Here is a 21,452-nt window from a genome sequence, read left to right on the forward strand (position 1 = left end):
ACAACAAATTTGACATTCCGAAAGTGCCGCTTGACATTTGCATTTTTGCAATTATCCGGTAATTCTATAGCACTGCTCATCTCCCAGCAGGTGGGAGTAAAATAACATGACTTGCCTCCCGCTGCAATTGTTTCATTTGTGGAAAAAGAAAAGTTAACTTGGAATTGCATTTCAGGTAAGGAAGGTGTTATTTGCCTGAAAGCAAGATTAGAAATTGTAGGTCATAATGACAATTACATGGCAGTGGAGCCTTGAATATTGAACACAATCAATTTCACAATGCTGGACAACCCTTGATTTGTCCATATATATAATAATGGTAATAATTGATAAATAAAGCTATTATAAAATAAAAATATAGAAAAATAATCTGATGCCTTCATAAAAACTGCTATTGACTGTACAGGCCAAGTTTTAGGTAACTTTTTAACATTCCGATAAGTGTCATCCAAGTTAATCCCAGGAAATATTATTATACACAGCGTGAAAACAACAACATGCTTTTTTAATGGGAATACCTGTAGCGTAAGTTATCCCCTCAAGTTGAACTGTAAACCCAATAAAACCTCCGTTATTTGTGCATATTTTCATGTTCTCGGCAGCACGGTGATGCAGCTGTAAAGCGTTGGCCTCACAGTTCTGAGGACCAGGGTTCAATCCCGGCCCCACCTGTGTGTAGTTTGCATGCTCTCCCCGTGGCTGTGTGGGTTTCCTCCGGTCACTGCGGTTTCCTCCCTCATCCCAAAAACATGCACCATTAATTGGAGACTCTAAATTGTCCCTAGGTGTGATTGTGAGTGCGGCTGTTTGTCTCTATGTGCCCTGAGATTGGCTGGCAACGAGTTCATGGTGTACCCCACCTCCTGCCCGTTGACAGTTGGGATAGGCTCCGGCACTCCTGGGACCCTCGTGAGGATAAGCAGCTCAGAAAAAGGATGAATAGATGGATGTCATGTTCTCAGGTTTGGGTAGATTGGTTTTGTTTTTCCTGTGTTTCATATCACGTGTGCTGATTGTGTCGGTTGTGTCCACCTGTTTGTGTTTGCCCTCCTCCCTTGTGTTGACCAATCAGTTCCCAACATGTCACTCCTTTCTTATCCAGATGTTTCTCGTTGTTCCGTCAATTCTATTCAGTCTCCCTGCTTTCTTTGAGTTCTTGTTGGTCCATTGTCCTTGTCCCAGGTTGCTTGTTGCTTCGTTGCTCATTCTGTTTTTGGAAGTCATGTCAAGTTTCTAATTTAGGTCTAAGTCGTACTTTTGTTACTCAGAGTATTTTTGGTTATTACTTTAAGTTGTATTTTTAGAATTAAAGATTTTTGAGATTCTTCTACTCCTGCCTTGCCTCCCTGCATTTGGGTCCTCCACGCCAGGCCGTGTGTTCCTTGTCCTTCACCATCCCCAACCGTGGTACATGCAGTGTTTTAGGTAATGTTTGAACTTGCTTTCATCTCATACAAGTTAAAAAGTTAACACCTGTTAATATTTATTTAGACAAACAACAACACCAGCAAAATAATTTTGAAATACATTACAGTCAAGCTGTCACTGAATTTTATTCTAACTTAACTGTCTGCATCATTAAGTTGGATTTTAACATTTTTAAAATGGAAAAAGTTAACCATTGTTTTCATCAAGACAAAAGATCCGTCTATTTTCTGTACCGCCTATCCTCACTAGGGTCGTGGGTGTGCTGGAGCCAATCATGGCTATTTTCGACTGAGGCGGGCTGCACCCTGAACTGGTCGCTAGCAAATACAACCATTCGCACCTATGAGTAATTTACCTACCATGCATGCTTTTGGGATGTTTAACAAAACCGGACTACCCAGAGATAACCCACGGAGGCAGTGCCGGATTTGAACGCGGTTCTTTAGAAGTGCAAAATAGTCAGTCACCATGATACCCAATATCAAGAGATAAAAACAATAAACCATCTTTAGCTGCCTCCAACTGTCATTACGAATACGTTATACCAAGTTTACTATCTACAACTATGGTGTATAGTAATCTGCAATTGAATTCATTTCAACAAACTCATGAACAACTCTTGTGCAGAATACACTGCAGAGCAAAAGAAACTGGGGAGTGCTGCTGCTGAACTTTGACCTCTTTGTCACTTTCGTGAGATTAAGTAAATGGTGGAATGTCATGTTTTAGCACGTGACATTAATTTGGAGCTGTTTATAAGAAACATGTTCACACAAACTTGTAACAAAATATTACAGACTCAAAATATCTCATTTTATAAAGTCAAAATCTACAAAACGTCCTAGCAAGCCCTAATTATTTTTGGAAAAAAAAACACTAAAGAACAGCAATGAATAATATTGAGCTTTTATTCAGCACTGAAGCCAAATTAAGTTTTTATCTGAAAATGAGATAAATACCAAAAAGGCAGCATGCTTGGAAAATACCAGGAACCCCGAGGAAAGTAGTCTTGCTAAGCATCAAATGAAAATGTTTTTTATTGAGTGCTATTAAGCTTCCTTTAAATATCCCATAAGTACAATTCTGTTTAACTCGTACTGTCTGTAACAGGTTGAGTGAAAATATAGCCACCCTATTCAAAAAGATCTCATAATGAAGCCGATGGAGGTTACTCTGTCTGGAAAGGAATGTGCCCACACACTATCGCAGAAGGCGAGGCCATTATGATTTTCAATTTTGATGCCGTTATTTTTCCAGCACCGCTCCAGCTGCAGTATATTGCGAGGGCGAACGGCGGCCGTGCGCTTCTGAAGAAACTCCAGGCTTCGTTCCCCGGGATCCTGGCAGAGAGTGCATTAATCATTAGGGCCTCGCCTCACAATAAGACACCGAAACAGCTGGCCGAGAGAAGCTCCCCTGTAAACTGCACACTCCGCAGGACATTCAGCTATCACGTTTCATTGTCCATTCTGCTATCAATATTAATGAACAGCTTGGAGCGTCGCCTGGGCTGCCTGAGCATGAACGAGCGTCGTACACGAGGCTAACCACTGGGCTGGGTTTTGTTTACGTCCGTGTTTGTGTGCGTCTGCGGCCACGTACGTGCTGCACACACCTGTGTATTTATTCAACCCAGAGCACAGCTGGAAGGGGAGGGCCTTTGCTGGGCATGACTAATATGCAAAGGACCAGCTCGCCCAAAATGACCTGCACTGACAAGAGAAATTAATCGCAACGTGGTTGGAGCGCAGATCCATCCGGAGGTTATACCTGCGAGGCATGAAGTAGATGTGTTTGGCTGATCTTTAAACAAGCAAGACCGGCTGCAGCATGTTAACATCAAATCAAGGAGAAGTTGCCGTGTTGGTGTGAGATGTTGTGGACGCTAGCGAGGTTTGAGTTGAGGAATTATCTACCAGCGGTGTCAGCAAAAATGCTTGAAAAATCAACACAATGACGAATAAGAAAATAGGCAGGTGCGGGGACTCCTTGAATTTCGAGTGACCTGATGTCTTAAGTTTTTTTTTAATTACAAGCCATGCCTTAGTCCATCTTTTTGGTTTGACTGAGCAAAAAAATCTGAGACACAAGTAGTAGAGAATTTAACTCACTTCATGTGCAGCAGCAATTTGATAACTAGTGAACAATTTGTCAACGAAGAGGCTTTGAGATGTTTACTGCCACTCTCAGCTGAAGTTTAACCTCAAACTAAATATAGAGTTCTATCGTTAATATCTACTAGCTTGATGGTAACATAGTGTGAAACTCCTTGAGCGGGCTAACAAATCGCTTCGATGTGGTGGTGTTTCAACAGTTTAAGCAACAGATCAAAACAGGGCACATTTAGTGAGACAATGAAACATTACTGTCATATATTCTTTATCCTCGGCCAAAAAATCAGTGCAGCTTACTGACCCACTTGCCTGTGAAATTCTCCTTCGTTTGTGTCTCTCACTGTATTTTACTTCCCTCCAGTGGCCAACGCATCTGGATCAGAAGGCGCACAATTGCTGAAGAATGTCTGTGACATTTACATACATTTCAGTTGGGGAAGAGGTTTTGAGCTAATGTTTTGAGTTATAAGTGGTCATGGAATGGATAGAAATGTGTAAGTCAAAGCACCACTGTATTTCATGGCAGATTCACTGGGAAGATGGGAAACCCTCATTTTGAACAGTAGTACTAGTTCTGAACATAAATATTTTACAGTATTGATCATCAAAATCTGAAAGAAATCTTTCAAGATCAAGTGCACCCGTTTCTGCCATTGTGCACACGGCAAACCGATTGTCTTGGTCACGTGATATGATGAGTAAAAAAAGTCAGCATGCAGGCTAGGAAAAAAAGAGTAAAAATGACACTGGAGAGCTGATTTGGAAACGGGAAAAGGTCAAATGATGAAAAAGAGCAGCATACAGCTTAAAAGAAAAAGAAAGATGTATTAAGAGACAATGTTAGCAGGCCTACTGAAATACGGGTTTATCGCTCAGGATGATTCTCACGCCCCCTCTGTGTAATATGTGACGACAGGCCCACAAATTAGGCAATGAAGCCTTCAAAACATCCTTCGGCACAGAAGAATGTGTTCTGGATTGAAATCGAGGGAAAATCTCCAGACATTGTCAAAAAAACTGAATTCCTTACTTCCATTACCAACATCTTCTCTTTGTCAAGCCAGAATTTCTGCAAAGACGATGACAACCCTAAAATATATGGAGTAGCGTGGACGTAAATAATACATTCTGGGGGTTATTGTCCCCCATTAACCAATCATGAGACCGGTTCATTGAAGAGAAAAAACATGAGGCCTCCCACTAATTATAGCAAATACCTTTAATAATTCAGTAATGGTGAATTTTATTCTACAATATTTGTTTCTAGGCAGCTCATCAAAATATTGATTTACATGAAACGTGAGCACAAATAAGGTTGGGGACTGCGGATGTACTGTGGAACAGAAAACTCAACAGAAGCAGACTGAACAAAATACAAATGAACCAACAAAGTATAAATACATGCTCAGGAACTTCTTGATTAATTGCAAAAAATAGTTTCCCGGGGGGGGTAAAAAAAAGGGTGAGGAGCCAAAATCCCAGGCCCAAGGATTTACAGTAAAAAACAAATAATACAACAATATAACAGAATTTTGGCTGCAACATACGTTTGTGTCCCAAAAGATTATACAAAAAACAGTATGATTGAGTAGAAAACTGGGGTAAACTACAGTGCAAACATATGAAAGGATTTACACATATAGAGACCGTGCACTTATGTCATAAAATCACGTGACTTTTGTTTACGTCGCCATTTTGCCGGTCTAGCAAAGCATTGTTCAATGCTAAGTTGGTTGGAGACAACACGAAAATGTGTCTTGTAGCATGACGCCCAGAGTCTTGTCGGATACCGTTAGACATTTAGAAGGTGAAAATAAACGAAGGTACGTGGAAAAATTTGATAAAACTCGGCATAGAGGACCCGTATTTAATGCCGAAGTTGATGTTTTCGTCAATAAGAAATTGGACTCTTAATTCGCTTCTGCTTGTCTTAGACAACTGGATATACCCATGGATCTGGTGAGTAAGTCATCGAGATTTACACAGGAAAGTTTGAAAGCGTATAAAAGTCCGAATATATACAAATACTTCGTTGCTGGATCTGGATCAATCTTTTCACCTCGTATTCAACACAAATACCAGTATTTAAATAAATGACCCCTGGTTTTACACAAACTCTCATTCATTAACTATGACTGAAAAAAAGAGGACGCAGTCATCCCCACGAACGTACATGGAAGCAATTGAGGGCACACTTAACCTCTGTAAACCTCTGCGGCAGGCTTTTATAATACGCATTGTTCTCAAATGAGCCAATTTGGCATTATAAATACGTCTTGGTAATTTGAGATTGAGAAGAATCATTTCTACCTGAAATGAAGTGATCGCTACCCAGTTGTGTGTATTTGGTTGGGTACCATCCATCACATTGAATTGCCGAAATGCACCGATCTTTTCTGGTCGTTTCAACTGGTATTCCATAGAATGACCTCTTTGAATATCTGTCTGTTATAACAACCAACAGCACATCAAGTCTCGGGCATTGTGAATATTCTGCTCCGGTTCAATATCTCCCACAATGTCGAGCAGCTGCTTTTGACCGGCAATATGCCGCCGTGAAAATGGTGACATCATGTTCACGAGCTCTATAGTACATGCCACGAGCCGGGATGTGGAAATGAGTACAGATAACGCAAAGGTTATGAACTAACCTATCTAAACTCTTTCAATAATTATGAGAATAAAACCAAAATGGCAAAAAACGAAAATCAATTAAGTGGTCGGGATCCAGAGAGTCAGGGACTTAATACAAAACATGTGCAAAGACAAGGTGGGTAGTACAGAAGAGCAGGCAAAAAAAAATGAGGACAGAAAGACAAAAATGCCATTCTTGATATTCATATTTCTATGTTGACAAAAAAGTGGAAACATTGAGGTGGGTGAGGAACAACTAAACATTAATATTTATTTACTCGTGAAAATTATCATGAAAATAAACATTCTTCCTGGCAGAGCTTTATTTCCTGTTCTGCGAATCTATGGTGTTAAATGATTAATTGTCAAAATAATTATTGATCAGGTTGATCAGTGATTCTCGATAAATCAATTAACTGTGGCACCTCAAGTCAGAATAAATGGTGGGAAACACTGAACCAAAGAGCAGAAATCTACAAGGCAAGCAACCGGCATGAATATTGTACCATATACAGTGGTACCTCTACTTACGAAATGAATCTGTTCCATAAGTCGTTTCGTAACGTGAAACTTTCGTGAGCAGAAACGCATTTTACATGATAATAGCCTAAGACACAGGTGGGTAGAACAGAAGGGTGGCTGGGGAACAACAGCAAAAACTCAGTAGCAGGTTCAAAGAAGAAGTATTCAAATGACAGGACAAATTAGACTACAGCATGGCACCTGGACAATAAATCCCCGTTTAATATAAAAATTGATGGGGGGTGCACAGGGAAATAAATGCCGAAAGCCACCAAGGCTTTTCCCAACTAATCAACACAAGTTCAAATATCCATTTGGACTTAAAAGCCTTGCATCAATGGCATCAATTTAGACGTTTTTTTTTTTTTGTTTTGTTTTTTAAATCCCAGCCGTCCTTTCCGCTCAGTCGCCGCGCCGGCGGGCCTTTGCTCGCTCATCTATGTAGGACAAGTGGCGTGGTGTCTGAAGCAAGAACTGAACAAGATGAATGTGCGGGACATACGCTGGCGTGCGAAAGCACTCGTCACTGACAGTTTGCCGCGACGGCCGGCTGCACAAAGGGTGGACCGGCACTGCTTGATTTCCTTTTTGGATCCAAAAGCGCCGCTAAATTGGAATCACTCTGACATTGGCGCTTTTAAGATGGATTGCTCAGCTTTAAAAGGCCGCCATCTCTTTACTTTGCTGAATCATACACAAATTAATATTTGTGAGAGACAGCTGACCCGGACTGTTCATGAAAGGAACAAAGTTGTTGGGGGCAAGAGTGTGTGTGTGTGTGTGGGGGGGGGGGGGGGTGCTACAAAACTGTCGAGCCCTTCCGAGAGCTCTCTGATGAATGTCTCATCAAGTGTCTGTGGTTTAACAATCCTTGCCAAAATACACTTTGCTCTTGAAGGACAAAAGGGAGGCCTTGGAGGAGGCCGGATCCAGGAAAAAAAAAACGGCGACCCCACACTCACGATAACCAGTCAGCTCAAATCTCATTTGGGATTGGCTGCGAGGTTGCCCGTTTGAATTCCGGGACAATTGCTCGTCTGCATGCCAATGAGTGACTCACGGCGCAATCTGACTATAAATTACCGAACGATACCCCGGCCGCTGAAGGCTGAATGGAGCGTTTGCAGAATGCGCTCTTGCTCACGCCAAGTGTGACGCAATTCATTTGCTTCACAATATACGTTGGGAAAATGCACACGTGAAAAGGGCAATGTGGTAGTGTGTGTGTGTGTGTGTGTGTGTGTGTGTGTGTGTGTGTGTGTGTGTGTGCATGTGTGCGTCTCTTTGTGTCTGTATGCGTGTCCTTGTCTGTGTGTCTATCTGTCCAAATAGTAACTATGTAATGAGTGAGTAATATCTGAGTAATAACTGTTTGATTTTGTTTGTGGGTGTGTATGTGTGTGTGTTTGTCCCAAGTCATCATGGCTGGCTGCAGCTCATTGCCTTGTGGTAATAGCAGGCCTGCACACACACCTGAGACTGAGAGGTGGCAGGCCAAGAGCTCTTGATTCCTTTGGCCAAAGTGCTCAGGTGCCATTAAGCAGCATCACAAACGCGTGACGCCTCCAGCTCAATTGGTGTTTATAGAGCGTGCTTTACATATATGCACTCTTTATTTATTTATATTTGCTTGTCCTCCATCTGCTCCCAAGTGTTTGCAGCGGTCACCCGTCAGGGATGCGTTGGTGCGTGTGTGACATCTAGTGGCCATAAGGCAGAATACCCAAATAATATTCCTTGTCTTTTACTACTTATATTAATGCTTGTTCACTTCATATCATGGGGTCAGCAACCTTTTTGAAACCAAGAGCCGCTTCTTAGATGGTGGGTTATTCAGAATTGTGATACAGCAGATTTGCTAATTAATTGGTATTAATACTGTAATAAATGAATATACATGCATAGTATATATAGTGCATATATACTCATATACACGAGTTCCGTTAAAATTAACTTAAATGAGAATGGAATTTGTCTTGAGAATCAAATAAATGAAGAAGAGCAAGGTCAATTATATTGGCTACAGTAGTTTGGAATCACCTAACCTCGTGTTTTTACACAATCAATCTCCCTACCCCTTTCCCCGCATGCTTGTAACTAAAACGTTAAAACGACAGCTACAGCCTTATTTGTTGAGGAGAAAATAGGCGGGGGGGGGTCATTTTAGGCTGGAACTTGATGTTACAAAAATCCCAAATTTACTTATTATATTTCTGTGTGTTGTCTCTGTTGTGTTTGGGTTCATTTTGTGGAGGATGACTTTGGAAATATTTGCTTTCACACACCACGAAATCATGTAAATACAGCTCCTAAAAGCATACTGTACATGCTTTACAACAGTACTATACGCATAATTTTGAATGTAAGGCGAGCCGGTAACATTACAGTGATTGAACGTTCAAAATATCCTCCTGTCTTTGACTTCAGCTGCTTGACACACCGTTTCATCTGTGGCGCTGTGACTTGTGAGTAAAGGACATGGAATGAAATGAACACGAGATCACTATGACTACTTGGCCCGGCTGCTGAGATATCGCCATTTGCCAACTGCCAATCAGACAGAAGTTGTTTTCCGTGCTCAAATTAGGGAAGAAGAACGATCCAAACAGAGAAAAAATCATTTACATAATGAGAAATCTGGCCGTTTTGACTGTTAGGTGTAAAAAGACAGACAAGAAAAGCTTGAAAAAGGACATTATGGGCGTTTTTTACCCAAATTATCTTGTAAAAGCAATAACAGGACATACATGATTATCAAACAAAATATTAAGAACAAACTGATCTGACCTTAAATGAAAGCAATTGCATTTTTCATTTACATGTGCAACTTAAAGATCAAAGTGGATCTGTACATTGTATTTATGTGCAGTGTATGTGTATTTTGTAAAGTAACTTGTTAAGATCTTAAGATTAAGAAATAAAACTTATTTCCAACTCATTTTGGAAATTTTGACATTAACTCAAATATCACACTAGACAAAGTAAAGTGGGAAGTTTTCAGAAGGAGGTTGCAGTTATTCCACTGCCTTCTAAATGCAATGGTATATACAAAAATACATCCATTTGTACATTTTCTGTGCCGCTTATCCTCATGAGGGTCGCAGGGAGTGCTGGAGTCTATCCCACTGTCAACGGGCAGGAGGCATGGTCGACCCTAAACTGGTTATCAGTCAAGAAACAAACAACCTTTTGCAGTCACAATTAATGTTGCGTGTTTTTGGGATGTGGGAGAAAACCAGAGTGCTTGGAGGAAACCCACGCAGGCACGGGGAGGGAGAACATGCAAACTCCACACAGGCGGGTCCTGAATTGAACCCATGACCTCAGAACTGTGAAGCCAATCCTTTACTTGCTGATCCATCATGCTGCCACAAAAATGTTGCCTCTTGTTGCAATTGATGGAAAAAAATAAAGAGGTGTCACTCCAAACAATCCTTTGAACTGCTGCTCATGAACGGTACTTTGGAGCATTCAGTATCTTAAAATACTGTACAGGAAATCTTTCATTTTATTTTAGAAGTGTAAAGGTGGTACAATATTTTAAAGGTAGGCATACTAAGCTCCTGAAACATCTTTTAGCCTTCGAGTCTGTTATTGCATAAGTCAATTTCAGGATGTCATTGAAGAGGCCGTTAGTGAGAGCTCCAGTTGACAGAATTTACTGTAATATTCCAGTACATGTGTTCTCTATTCCCAGGGCCAGATTAGATCCGTCGTGGGACGGTTCTGGCCCACAGGCCATACGTTTGACAGAGCTCATACAAATGCGACTCAGAAATATGCATTATTTGCAACAGGTTAGGTGCAGCCTGGCTCATGCAAATTGAGTGAAAGGTGTGCTTCTGTGTGGTTTTGAATGTCAGCCACCTTGTCACTCTCTCTCTCTCTCTCTCTCTCACTGTCACAGTCACATTATGCAAATGTTCACGGCCACATCTGCAGGGAGAAGTGTGGGAGGAGGAAGGCACTGTTCACTCCGACTTTGCTGAACTTTGACACAGTCAGGGCTCTTCAGTCACACTCGGATACAAAAGGGGGGAATGATCAAACCGAGACGGTAAGTTTAAGTTTGTCCTTTTATCACTTTTTCAACACTCTTGGCGAGGAAATGGCCGGGCGTAAAGATTTAATTTGCCACCTGGAGCAAGGTTTTAAACGCTCCATTTAAAGCTGCGCAATGTTTAGCTCATTTTTTGTAGAGGGACACGGACATTAAGGGCAAAGTAGTTCTTCTTGAGGTGTTGTGCAGTTATTATTTAACCAACAGTGACTATAAGTACAGGAAAGCATGCAGTTTTCCTGTGCGGTACTATTATTCTTAGTTTGTTATTTTTATTGCTTACATAATACTCCTTTGTGCTGGGCGGCCTGCTTATCCCTGCAATTAAAATCTGCAAAGAGTGATGCATGAGCAAAGTGTACATGTCTTTGGTACATTGTTCACATTCTAAAGATGTGCGTGTTGGGCATCTGCCTCAAGATTGTCAAACACGGGCAAAGCATGCGATGGTTACACGGCCTGCACAGTTAAATGACAGCAAAAGAAGCATTCAAGGCAGATGGCAACCCCAAATTGTGTTTTTTCCTTTTTCTTTTGTTTTTGTTCTCTCCCAAGATCTCACTGTTGGATGTAAAAAAATAGATGTTTTGGTTTGTTTTTCCTCAAGCTGCCGAACTTTTTCAGTCATCCCCTGATGCCGTTCAACAGATGGAATCGACTGTCCTTTCTCACCCGCAGAACCAAAAATCAACCCATTTTTGCCTGTAACATGTACAGTAGCTGAAGTCAGATAAAGAGGTTTTTAAAAATGTGTTTTCTTTATTTTCTTCAAGCCGCTGCCCCTTCCCTGAAGTCTCCTGATGACCCCAGGAGGTACCACACACTCACCTCTCTTCCTGTTGGAAATAAAAGTCAAACCTATTTTGCCTTTAGCAAGGAGCCGATTTGAGACTATCAGGTTTGAAAAACTTTTTTTTTTTTTTTTCTGAAGTTGTGGAAGTAGCCCCAGCAATCCTCTGGCACCTCTCACAACATTCATGGTCAGAGGTTAAATAGAAAATATATACCCATGTTAGGTATGCAAATGGTAGCGACTGACTAAAATGATTGTCATAATTCAGATGAGTTATCATCGAGATAAAGTATTGTTTTCCTTCTCCAGGATCACCACCCCGCCAGTGGTCGATATATGCCAGACCTCCAGATCTTTTCTGGGATGGAGCCGACAATCTCCAAGTTGAATCCATCTTCCCCAGAGAGCTTGGACCTCCAGCTTCGAGTGGACTTCTTCCGCAAGTTGGGTTACTCCACGGCTGAGGTCAACGCGGCCCTCTCCAAGCTGGGCCTCAGTACGGACAACAACTCCATGCTGGAGGAGCTGGTTCAGATCAGCAGCGTCGCGCAGGGTTCATCCGGCGAGCAGGAAGACAGGAGCCCAATCCCCAAAGAGGATTCAAATCCAGTGTCCAGACCCCTTAGAAATTTGACTCAACTTGAAGGCAATAGGAGTGCCGATTGCGAGTTGAGACCCATTGTTATTGATGGCAGCAATGTTGCCATGAGGTAAGAACCAGCAAGCAAGCACATGATACAATTTCGATCAAACGAACGTTGTACTGTAGAAAGACCTTTGTTACTCGACTCAAGTGGATTTTTTAGATATCTTTATTAACTAGAGTATTTATTTTTTCAAAACGTTTTAAAACCGATATCTGTACTCCTAACTCCTCTGTCGAAATGGGCTCGTTACTTTGACGATGACATGATGTAATCAATCTAATCAAGATGCTCATCCTTGGCTTTATTCAGATAATTATTTGAATTTGTTGATTCCTCCAATGAACATCTTGTCTTATTTCAGCGTAAAAATGACCAGCTTGTTGTTCAAAAATTATCCATCGATTTCAGAGATGTAAAATATACGTGTTGTGGGCCAGAACTAGCCAATCAGGCCAGTGGGGGATAGAAAACCTATGAACTGCAATTTTTCAATGAAAGTCACTTGTTAATTTTTGTTAGATGACCACTTCCATCTAAAATGACATTCTGAAATTGGCTGTTACTCAGATTTGACAACCTGTGGTGGCTAAGATATGACAAGTTTCAGAACAAAAGTAAGACAACATCATACAAAACACGGTACCACGTTTGCACTGCAGTTCTGCACAAATGAATACTTCCTATAGAAATATTCCACGACATGGAATTTCACGAAATATCAGTAGGTAGCTTCAGTTCAAAAGAGGTTGTTTGGTCAAATATTTTTTTATGTTTTTTGTTCTTTTTTTAATGGATAGTATTTTTATGTATATATTTACGATGATAACGGCACCGTCTATCTGAAAATTTCCCATTTTAGTTTTTCTGGTGTGATGAGTCAATTGAGGTTGTCAGTATTTCCAGATGGATGTGAAAATTTATGCAGATTTAAAAAATCAATAACTAAAGTTGTTTTATGAAATAAATATGTACAGAACTTCAGAGTTTCCCATGTACTTGTATTAATTTGAACCGAATCAATGGAAAAAAAATCTGGAATAGTCATTATGTATAGTTTATTAACCCATAAATATACTGGTCTGTCCCACTTGATATCAAATTGCAGCAAATTTGGCCAGTTAACTAGAAAGACACCCCTGGTCTAATCTGAACAAAACACATACGATATGTATGTTTTTGTTATCATTATTTTTGGGGCCACTGAAAAATAATAATAATAATAATAAATCAATAAATAAAGTACAATGTGAGTACAAGGTTTACTGGCAGACTGAAAATCCCTGCCTTCTATGTGTAGTTGCCGCCTAAAGTACCAGGAGGTGTTATACAGTTTTGGGTTTTTTTTTTTTTTTTTTTTTTTTTTCAAATTGCCTGTCACATTCTGTTTCTTCCTTGTCAGTCACGGCAACAAGGAAGTGTTCTCGTGTCGAGGCATCCAGCTGGCAGTCAACTTCTTCCTGCAGAGAGGACACACCGCAATCACGGTGTTTGTTCCGTCTTGGCGGAAAGAGCAGAGCAGACCGGAGGCGGCCATAAAGGGTGAGGTCACCGGAGATACGCGGCAATACGAGCCATGGGGGTTTTCCCCCGAGGAGCAATTAAGTTAACCGCCCACCTTAGGTATGCAAATAATAGCGACACATTAACATGATTGACATGATGTTACAATTCAGATGAGTTTCGATCCTCCTGGTTGTAGCATCATAAACAAATGGCAAAGGTGCAACGGTGGTGATATACTCTCCTAAAAAATATAGATATATATCATGGCTAAAACACTGTAGTACTGCAAATGGTTTAGAATGACACAAAAAGAATTAAAGGTGGAAAGTTCAACTCGAGGTGAAAGTCACCTGGCCTGTTGTGGATGGGATCCTGACTTACTTGCACAAAACAAGTACTAATGAAGGAAATACTCAGCAAAGCTGTCGTAATAGGCTGCCGAATCACAGGCACCTCATCAATGACTCGGTTATTGCACAAGTACAAGTACTAGAGGGGCTGTTTTAGACTTGCAAAACTTTGTACTGCCTGATGCAAATCTGTCATCTTGGCTTGGTCACACTGATTGCAAAGCAGGATATTTATATTCTAAGATGGTGCCAACTTAGGGTGGTTGCCTTGGTAATGTGTTGACCCACTTTTTTGTCTTTCTCATCCATCTATGGAGACATTAATGTGACTTGCTTACACAAGGGAAATCTTGCAAACTACTGGGGCGCACCCTCCGGACCCTTTTCTGCCAACTTTCACAAATCAAAAAAGTTTCTTCTCGGACTGAGACGACCACCACAGAGGAGAAAGCATGCGGGAGTGCAGGTTACGCACCAACAACATAGATTTTTGAATGCTGCTTGCGTCCATTCACCTCGCTAATATAAACTCACTGCCCAACAAAAATGGACACGCTTCATCTCCTCACAAAGACCAGCAAAAACTTTACATGTTCTTCCGCCCTCTGCTTCACAGAGACTTGGCTTTATGAACGCATACTTGATGATGCCGTACTGCTCCCCGGCATCCATCTACAGATGGACCATGACACTCGTGTAAGATCTTATCAGGGAAAACAAAATGTGGTGGTCTACATGAATGAAAAATGGTGTACTGATATCACACAGCTCATCACAAACTGCTGTTCAGACTTGGAGTCCATGTTTTTGAACATTCTTTCATGAGTCATTCCACTGGCCGCGTAAGTTTGCTTCATTCATACTTGCCGGTGTTTACATTCTCCTCTAGGCTAACACGAACGCCCCACTGCAAGTGTTGGCTGACCAGGTAAACGAACTTGAAAAACTACCAACTCCCGAAATACAAGCAGCACATTAATTGTCCCACCGGGGACTACAACATTCTAGAGATGTTTAAGCACTTGTACCTAAGGTGCAGCTTTGGGCTCGTCTAATCCCTTTTTAAATCAGTTGATACCACCACAGAGAAAGTAACTTAAATGTGCGGCGCCTTTGATGAAAACATTGAAGTGGGCTAATGAACCTAAAATGGAACTTTAGGACTGTTTAAACTGCAAAGATGGAAGTGTCTTTGCAACTTCAACTGGCAGTTTGGATGAATGGAAACTCTAAGATCCTACATCAGCCTCTGTGAAGACACGCATGTGCCATCTAAGACATTTTGCATGTTCAATTGCAACAACCCATAGTTTTCTGCCAAAATTCGCCATCCCCGCCAGGCTACACAGGAGTGGAGACACAGTCATGCCAGAAACCAGCTGCCAAAGTTAATCAACATTTTGAGAAGTTACGCAGAAAAGGCGGGAAACTAGTTTGCTGCTGACTAAGTCAGTTTGGTGAAGATTAGGATCTTTAACCAGCTACAAGTGATCATCTCCCCAAGTGGGGAACAATAAAGGAGTGGCTAACGACTTCAATATATTTTAGTGTAGCTTTAAAAAGGAAACTATAAAAACCAACAAACAGCACCGCTGATCACCTCTCTGATCCCACCCAGCGTTGACCATTCACGAACAGGACGTGAAACGTGTCTTTGGAAAACTAAAGTTTAACAAATTGGCACTCCAGACAGTGTGAGTCCCTCCTCCTTGAAAGTGTGCACGGACTAATTTGTCCTGCTTTTCACACAAATCTGCAAAAGATCTTTGGAACTGTGTGATGTCCCATCTTGTGTCAGTTGCCGTACCGTCATGCCCGAACTTTCAGGACCGAATTACTACATACCTGTCATACTGACATCTGCAATAAATGTCAAGCTAAGGAACCACCTCGGAGCCACTCCTCTAATGCCATACATTTCCAGTTTACTATCTAAGAGGATTACTTTAAATCAATCAATTTTGCAGTAGGACTTTTTTGCTGTCCAGGGCATTTGTGATTTCTTCTACTACAGCAATAAGGATGATTCTGATTCTGATGACTAACATTTAAGAAAATGGCAAAACAATGATGCCTTTGTCTGACTCTCTCTGCAGTAGATTTGGATAAATTGAGTTCTAAATTTCTCCCCATTGAGTCACTTCTATTTCCATGTGGAACGAAACAATAGACCGTTTGCGGAAGCTGTTCATGCCTACTTGACTCCAGCAGCAGCCATACAATGAAGGCCCTTGCCATGTTTTGCTTGTACCAAGCCCTGGGTGGAGTTTTTCTTCTTTCTTGTGTGAACAAGGAAGCAAAAACACCAGCCTTTCTTCTAATCCTGAGAGAACCACAGCAGGATGTACGCTTGTTTCTTGTTGCTGACTTGAACACTTCATTTACGTGGTAGTTGCACTTGCACCTCATGACGTGCCCTATGAAAACATTACAAACTCTCTACAAAAAGTGCAGCTGCTATCCATGTGATAAAAATGAGCATAGGTTTAATTATAATAGATCAATATTTCAATAGATTCTGTGCAAAACTTCAATAAAAACTGCTTGAAAACAAACAGTTGTAAAGTATTTTACACAGTCTGTAAACAGTACTTTGCTTCAAAGTTAAATACAACTGAGCAATACTTGATTGTTCTGCTTAACACAAGACAAACAACTACCTAACACTTGGAATTTGATTTTGTAGTAATGAGTTACAATGATCGTGAGGCAAAACTTATCAAAATATCAGTATACTTTTTTTTTGTAAAAAAAAAAAAAACGAAAAAAATGTCGTCCATCCATCCATCCATTCTCTACCGCTTCTCTGAGTCAGGTCGCGGGGGAAGTAGCTTCAGCAGGGATACCCAGACTTCCCTTTCCCCAGCCACTTCTTCCAGCTCTTCTGGAGGGATCCTGAGGCGTTCCCAGGCCAGCTGAGAGACATAGTCTCTCTAGCGTGTCCTGGGTCGTCCCCGGGGTCTCTTTCCGGTGGGACATGCCCGGAACACCTGACCAGGAACAACGTCCAGTGTCCGGGAGGCATCCGGATCAGATGCCCCAGCTACCTCATCTGGCTCCTCTCAATGCGGAGGAGTATGTGTAGTATAAAATGGAAAAATTCCAGAAATATTAATAGCAAGCTAAAATCCACTTGCATACAAATTTCTATGTAATAACAACAGTCAAGAAATTGTACTTTGTTGTATTAAAAGACTGACTAGTTATACCATGCAGTAGACAGCCACTCACAATTAGTCACAGGGTGTGTCATGCACTTGACACAAATAAACTAGTAAACATAATTAGACTGGTAATTGGCATAATTGTCACTGTCATTCAAAAGCAGACTTGTTTAGCTGCTCATCCCAGCCCATCTACTAATGGCGCCGTCACACCATGACGTTCTGGCCAGTGTCCTATCGCGTTTGAGGAAACGTTGGTAGTCGCCCATGTTCGCCGGGATAGCTCCAGAGTCACGTTGTTTCCACGCCAGTGAACATCAATGATCGCTGGGAATCGGCGGAGAACGCCGGTACTGAAAAGTTTTGAACATGCACAAAAGTTCTCACCGAGACCAGTGTTCATCAACGTTTAATTTTAAACGCTGCAGAACGTTCAAGAACATCCGTGGAACGTTTTACTAAGGTTCGCCGAGCGTTGCACGCGTTTGCCTATCGTTAGTCAGTCGTAGCGTAGCGTAACACTTTAGCTTTATTTGGTTGTTACTTAATCGTTTGCTTTGCAGTGAACGACTCACTGGCGACCTGTCAACGACCACTGAACAATCCCCTAGCGCACACAGCGTGTAATACAAGTGAAACGAACGCCGTTTGGTGTCCATTGAGCATCATTCGAGCGTTTCCCGAACTTCCATGCATATGGGTATATAAACCAATGCTTTGTAAAAGCAAGGTCCATTTAATATTAAACTACAGTAGAGAGCACCTACAATGGAAGATCCAGAAAGCAGCAGTTCGTTTTCGCTGAAAAACTCCACCAGACTATCCTCAACAGCCCGGTCCAGGATCCTGCAATCATTGCTCTGTTTCTTTTGTCTCTTTGTCGGACCGTCCTCACTGGGGTTTGCAAGGTGTTTAAGGGTCCCTAGGGGGTGTCACATGGTGCGTGACTTCGCGGACGTGCTCTTCCTCCTGCTGTTGTTTTTCCTCCAAACACGTTGCTCGTGATGAAAGAGGGTTAGCTTTCTTACTAGCATCGCTAGTTGCTGAAGTCCGTGGCCTAACTTTTTTTCATGTCGGCGGCATAAGGCCACTGTTCTAACTCACCACAACAACTGAAGTGACTATGAACTTTCCAACATTTTAGTGCTGGTTCCACTGTAAAAATTACATGCCAGCAAAACGCTTTTTTGTCGTTATTCACCCATTGGTCACACGCTCAACTCACTCGTCTTACGTTGACAAATCGCTCGTCGCGCCCCAATGACGCGTTTGCACACGGTAATGGTTTTTAGGGGTATCTTATTTGGTCGCTGTTACACGCTTTTTGTGTGTTAGACACACGTTAATCACACGCCACATGTGTCATTCGCGTTTGAGAACGCTGAAAAATAGAACAACTGAAATGTTCAGAGGACGTTGACCAGAACGTCATAGTGTGACGGAGCCTTAACCAAAACGGCAATACCTACTCTGAGATGTTTGTGTAGTTTGTTGTAAACCAATTTTTACGTGATTTTTGAATACATTTTTTTTTAACTTGATACTTTCAGATAAGAACATCCTAATGGAGCTGGAAAAGCAGAAACGAGTGGTCTTCACTCCGTCACGCCGCATTGCCGGCAAGTTGGTGGTTTGTTACGACGACCGCTTCATCGTCAAGTTGGCGTACGACTCGGGGGGCGTGATCGTGTCCAACGACACCTACCGCGACCTGCAAGGAGAAAGACCTGAGTGGAAGAAATGCATTGAGGAGAGGCTCCTCATGTACTCCTTCGTTAATGACAAGTAAGCAATTAGCTAATTTCTCTGTTTCCCTCTCATAGGCACGCCAATTCTTTGTATTTCTGTTATTAAAAAGTCAAATGCTCCATCTGTATCTCATATCTTTGTTCTAAGTGTTTCGGGACCAAAAAATATGGTATTTTAATCATATATATTTTTGAGCTAATTAGACAATTACTTGGCCATCATTTTTTTTTTTTTTTTGCCAAATATTGATACCGGCATCAGCCTAAAAAAAATCCGTATTAGTCAGGCCCTGAGAAAAAACGAAATTATGGTTATGAAACATCACAGTCATGATTTTGTGTGTGTGTGTGTGTGTGTGTGTGTGTGTGTGTGTGTGTGTGTGTGTGTGTGTGTGTGTGTGGTGTGTGTGTGTGTGTGTGTGTGGTGTGTGTGGAACAGGTTCATGCCCCCAGACGACCCTCTGGGCCGTCACGGTCCCAATCTCGACAACTTCCTCAGGACGAAGCCATTGCCCAAAGAGCAAATGAGACAGCTCTGCCCATATGGTGAGAGGCAATTCTCTTCTTTCTCCGCCTGGCCCGAGAATTTTCCTAAAACTGCTGTTTCAAACTAAAAACGTGGACTTTCTCCTCATTTGCAGTGGTCCTTCAGACTTTTTCTAGTATCCTGTTATGATCGACATGTCCACACGATTTTGTCTTTCCAGTGGTCGTGACTTAGTGAGATTTAGTAGGTCCCCGTAAAATACATGCATTACACCAAGATGCACGTGCTTGAAAATACTGGTGAGTTTTCGTGCATCCTGAGGCCACTAAAGAGCAATTAATTTTTCAAGGAAAGTAATATACAATCATTCCCATCGTGCCTTCCCATTTCCTGGTGCTCGGTCTCTAATATGGCAATTATGTTTTAACACATCATTTCGAGTTTTTGCCACTTTGTAGTATCATATCCAGTTTAACTCAATCAAGTGGCATGGGCGTTTGTATTCGTCACTTAGAATCAAACTGTTGACTGCCACCAAACTTTGTCAAGTTCGTTTTTCAACAGGTTAGTGCGGAAAAAAACAACACAGGCTAAACTTAGTTCTGCCCAGACATAAAATATGATGTTAATCTCTCATTCAAAATGTGTCTCTTCATCAGAGATATTTCCTTGACACAAATGCCGAGTTCCCTATTAGCTAGGGCTTGGGACCATCTTGTATTACGTTCGAGCACACATTTTAATTCTGGCATTATTTTTAATGAAGGTGTTTTGTGTTTGTTTTTTGTTTTTTTGTACCCTACGCAGACAAAAAGTGCACTTATGGCATGAAATGTAAGTTCTACCACCCAGAGAGGGCTAAGCAGTCTTACCTGTCCTTGGCCGATGAACTGAGAGAAAAAGCCCAGATTTTGCCTGGGAAGGCGTGTCACCAGTCATCATACGGACCGTCTCAGTCGATGCCATACAGCCGTCCTCAGGAACTCAACACGTTAGCCCATCAGTGGTCTTTACATCCCAATCAGAACAATCAAAACAAAGTGTTGTACTGGAAAGTTCCCAATCCTGCATTGGCCTCTGGTCATCAAGAGTGTTCCGGGCCAAACCATTACCAGTCCAGTGCCCCTCACGAGTACTTGGACTCCGGCCTAGGCTCCTATGAAACCCAGTACTGTGATATTTGCTTCAGAAACTCGCACAGGGTTGCCACCCAGCCCCAACGTGCTGGACCCAAGCAGTCCTGTTCGTGTTCCAGAAACGTAGATTTTGCAAATCCATTCATGTTCCCAGTAGGTGCAGCACAGAACCACAGAGTACCAGGCCCATCGAATGGAGCTCCTCATTGTCAGAGAAATTACTGGTCAGATCCCTTTCCTAGGCCGCCCCAAGCCGAAATGTGCAGTCCGCTTCACCCAGTTCATCCCTCGCACCGGGACAGCTTTTGTTGCTCATGCTCAGAGCAGCAGTACCCCTTCTGGCTTCAGAAGCAGTTTGACGGCCAAAGACTAGAACTGCGCAAGAAACTCCAAGCCATTTTCAGTCTTCAACAGGTGGATACAGTGATGGACATGTTCCCACATGTGATGAATGCTGAGAAACTGGCCGCGGAGATCCTAAACCTCAAGGCTCAGGATAGGATTTTCCTGTAAGTTCTGGAAGCACCCAAAGTATTTGTTTTAAACTTCTACATTCAAAGTGAGAAAACCTTTGGCTGGGGGGCATGGTGCATGGTGCAGTTGCAAGAAAATCCAAAAACCTCAAAGAAACTGTTATTTAAATGCATTTTTATAAAATACTCATAATATATGATAATATACAAGTTTGCTTTTGGGATCATATTTTTTCATGCATTGAGTAGGGCTCTCGAAGGATTTTGCAGTGATGATTGCTCCTTCAATACATAAAAAAAATGTATACTGGAAACACACCCAAAATCATTCTTTTATTTTTTTTAATACTTTCATCATGGAATACGTGTCAGTTGCTGATGTACTTTTGCAAT

General features: G+C 41.7%; 1 protein-coding gene across 3 annotated transcripts; it reads left to right on the forward strand.

The window, feature by feature from the left end:
- The first annotated feature begins 1,152 nt into the window (after positions 1-1,152).
- Positions 1,153-21,447, forward strand: LOC133500463 (endoribonuclease ZC3H12A-like). 3 transcript variants are annotated; one of them, XM_061819143.1, is made up of 8 exons: positions 1,153-1,425; positions 10,606-10,755; positions 11,532-11,656; positions 11,861-12,261; positions 13,598-13,737; positions 18,766-19,000; positions 19,403-19,509; positions 20,258-21,442. In XM_061819143.1, exons 4-8 carry the CDS (start codon positions 11,888-11,890, stop codon positions 21,097-21,099), a joined length of 1,698 nt encoding a protein of 565 aa, XP_061675127.1. In that variant the 5' UTR covers positions 1,153-1,425; positions 10,606-10,755; positions 11,532-11,656; positions 11,861-11,887; the 3' UTR covers positions 21,100-21,442. The 3 variants fall into 3 exon arrangements, with proteins under 3 accessions (XP_061675127.1, XP_061675128.1, XP_061675126.1); XM_061819144.1 differs by having other exon boundaries at positions 11,532-11,571; XM_061819142.1 differs by lacking the exons at positions 1,153-1,425; positions 11,532-11,656 and adding exons at positions 5,251-5,365; positions 10,396-10,495 and having other exon boundaries at positions 20,258-21,447.
- Positions 21,448-21,452: the final 5 nt, after the last annotated feature.

The sequence above is a fragment of the Syngnathoides biaculeatus genome, chromosome 5 (genome assembly GCF_019802595.1).
Source record: "Syngnathoides biaculeatus isolate LvHL_M chromosome 5, ASM1980259v1, whole genome shotgun sequence".
NCBI classification, from domain to species: Eukaryota; Metazoa; Chordata; class Actinopteri; order Syngnathiformes; family Syngnathidae; genus Syngnathoides; species Syngnathoides biaculeatus.

Bases quoted from the DNA above. Each gene is read 5' to 3' on its own strand.
- LOC133500463 (XM_061819142.1), top strand. From the start codon at position 5,307: ATGACGCCCAGAGTCTTGTCGGATACCGTTAGACATTTAGAAGGTGAA. The intron at 13,738-18,765 runs GTGAGGTCACCG...TGATACTTTCAG, and splicing joins ACCGGAGGCGGCCATAAAGG to ATAAGAACATCCTAATGGAG. The intron at 19,001-19,402 runs GTAAGCAATTAG...TGTGTGGAACAG, and splicing joins TACTCCTTCGTTAATGACAA to GTTCATGCCCCCAGACGACC.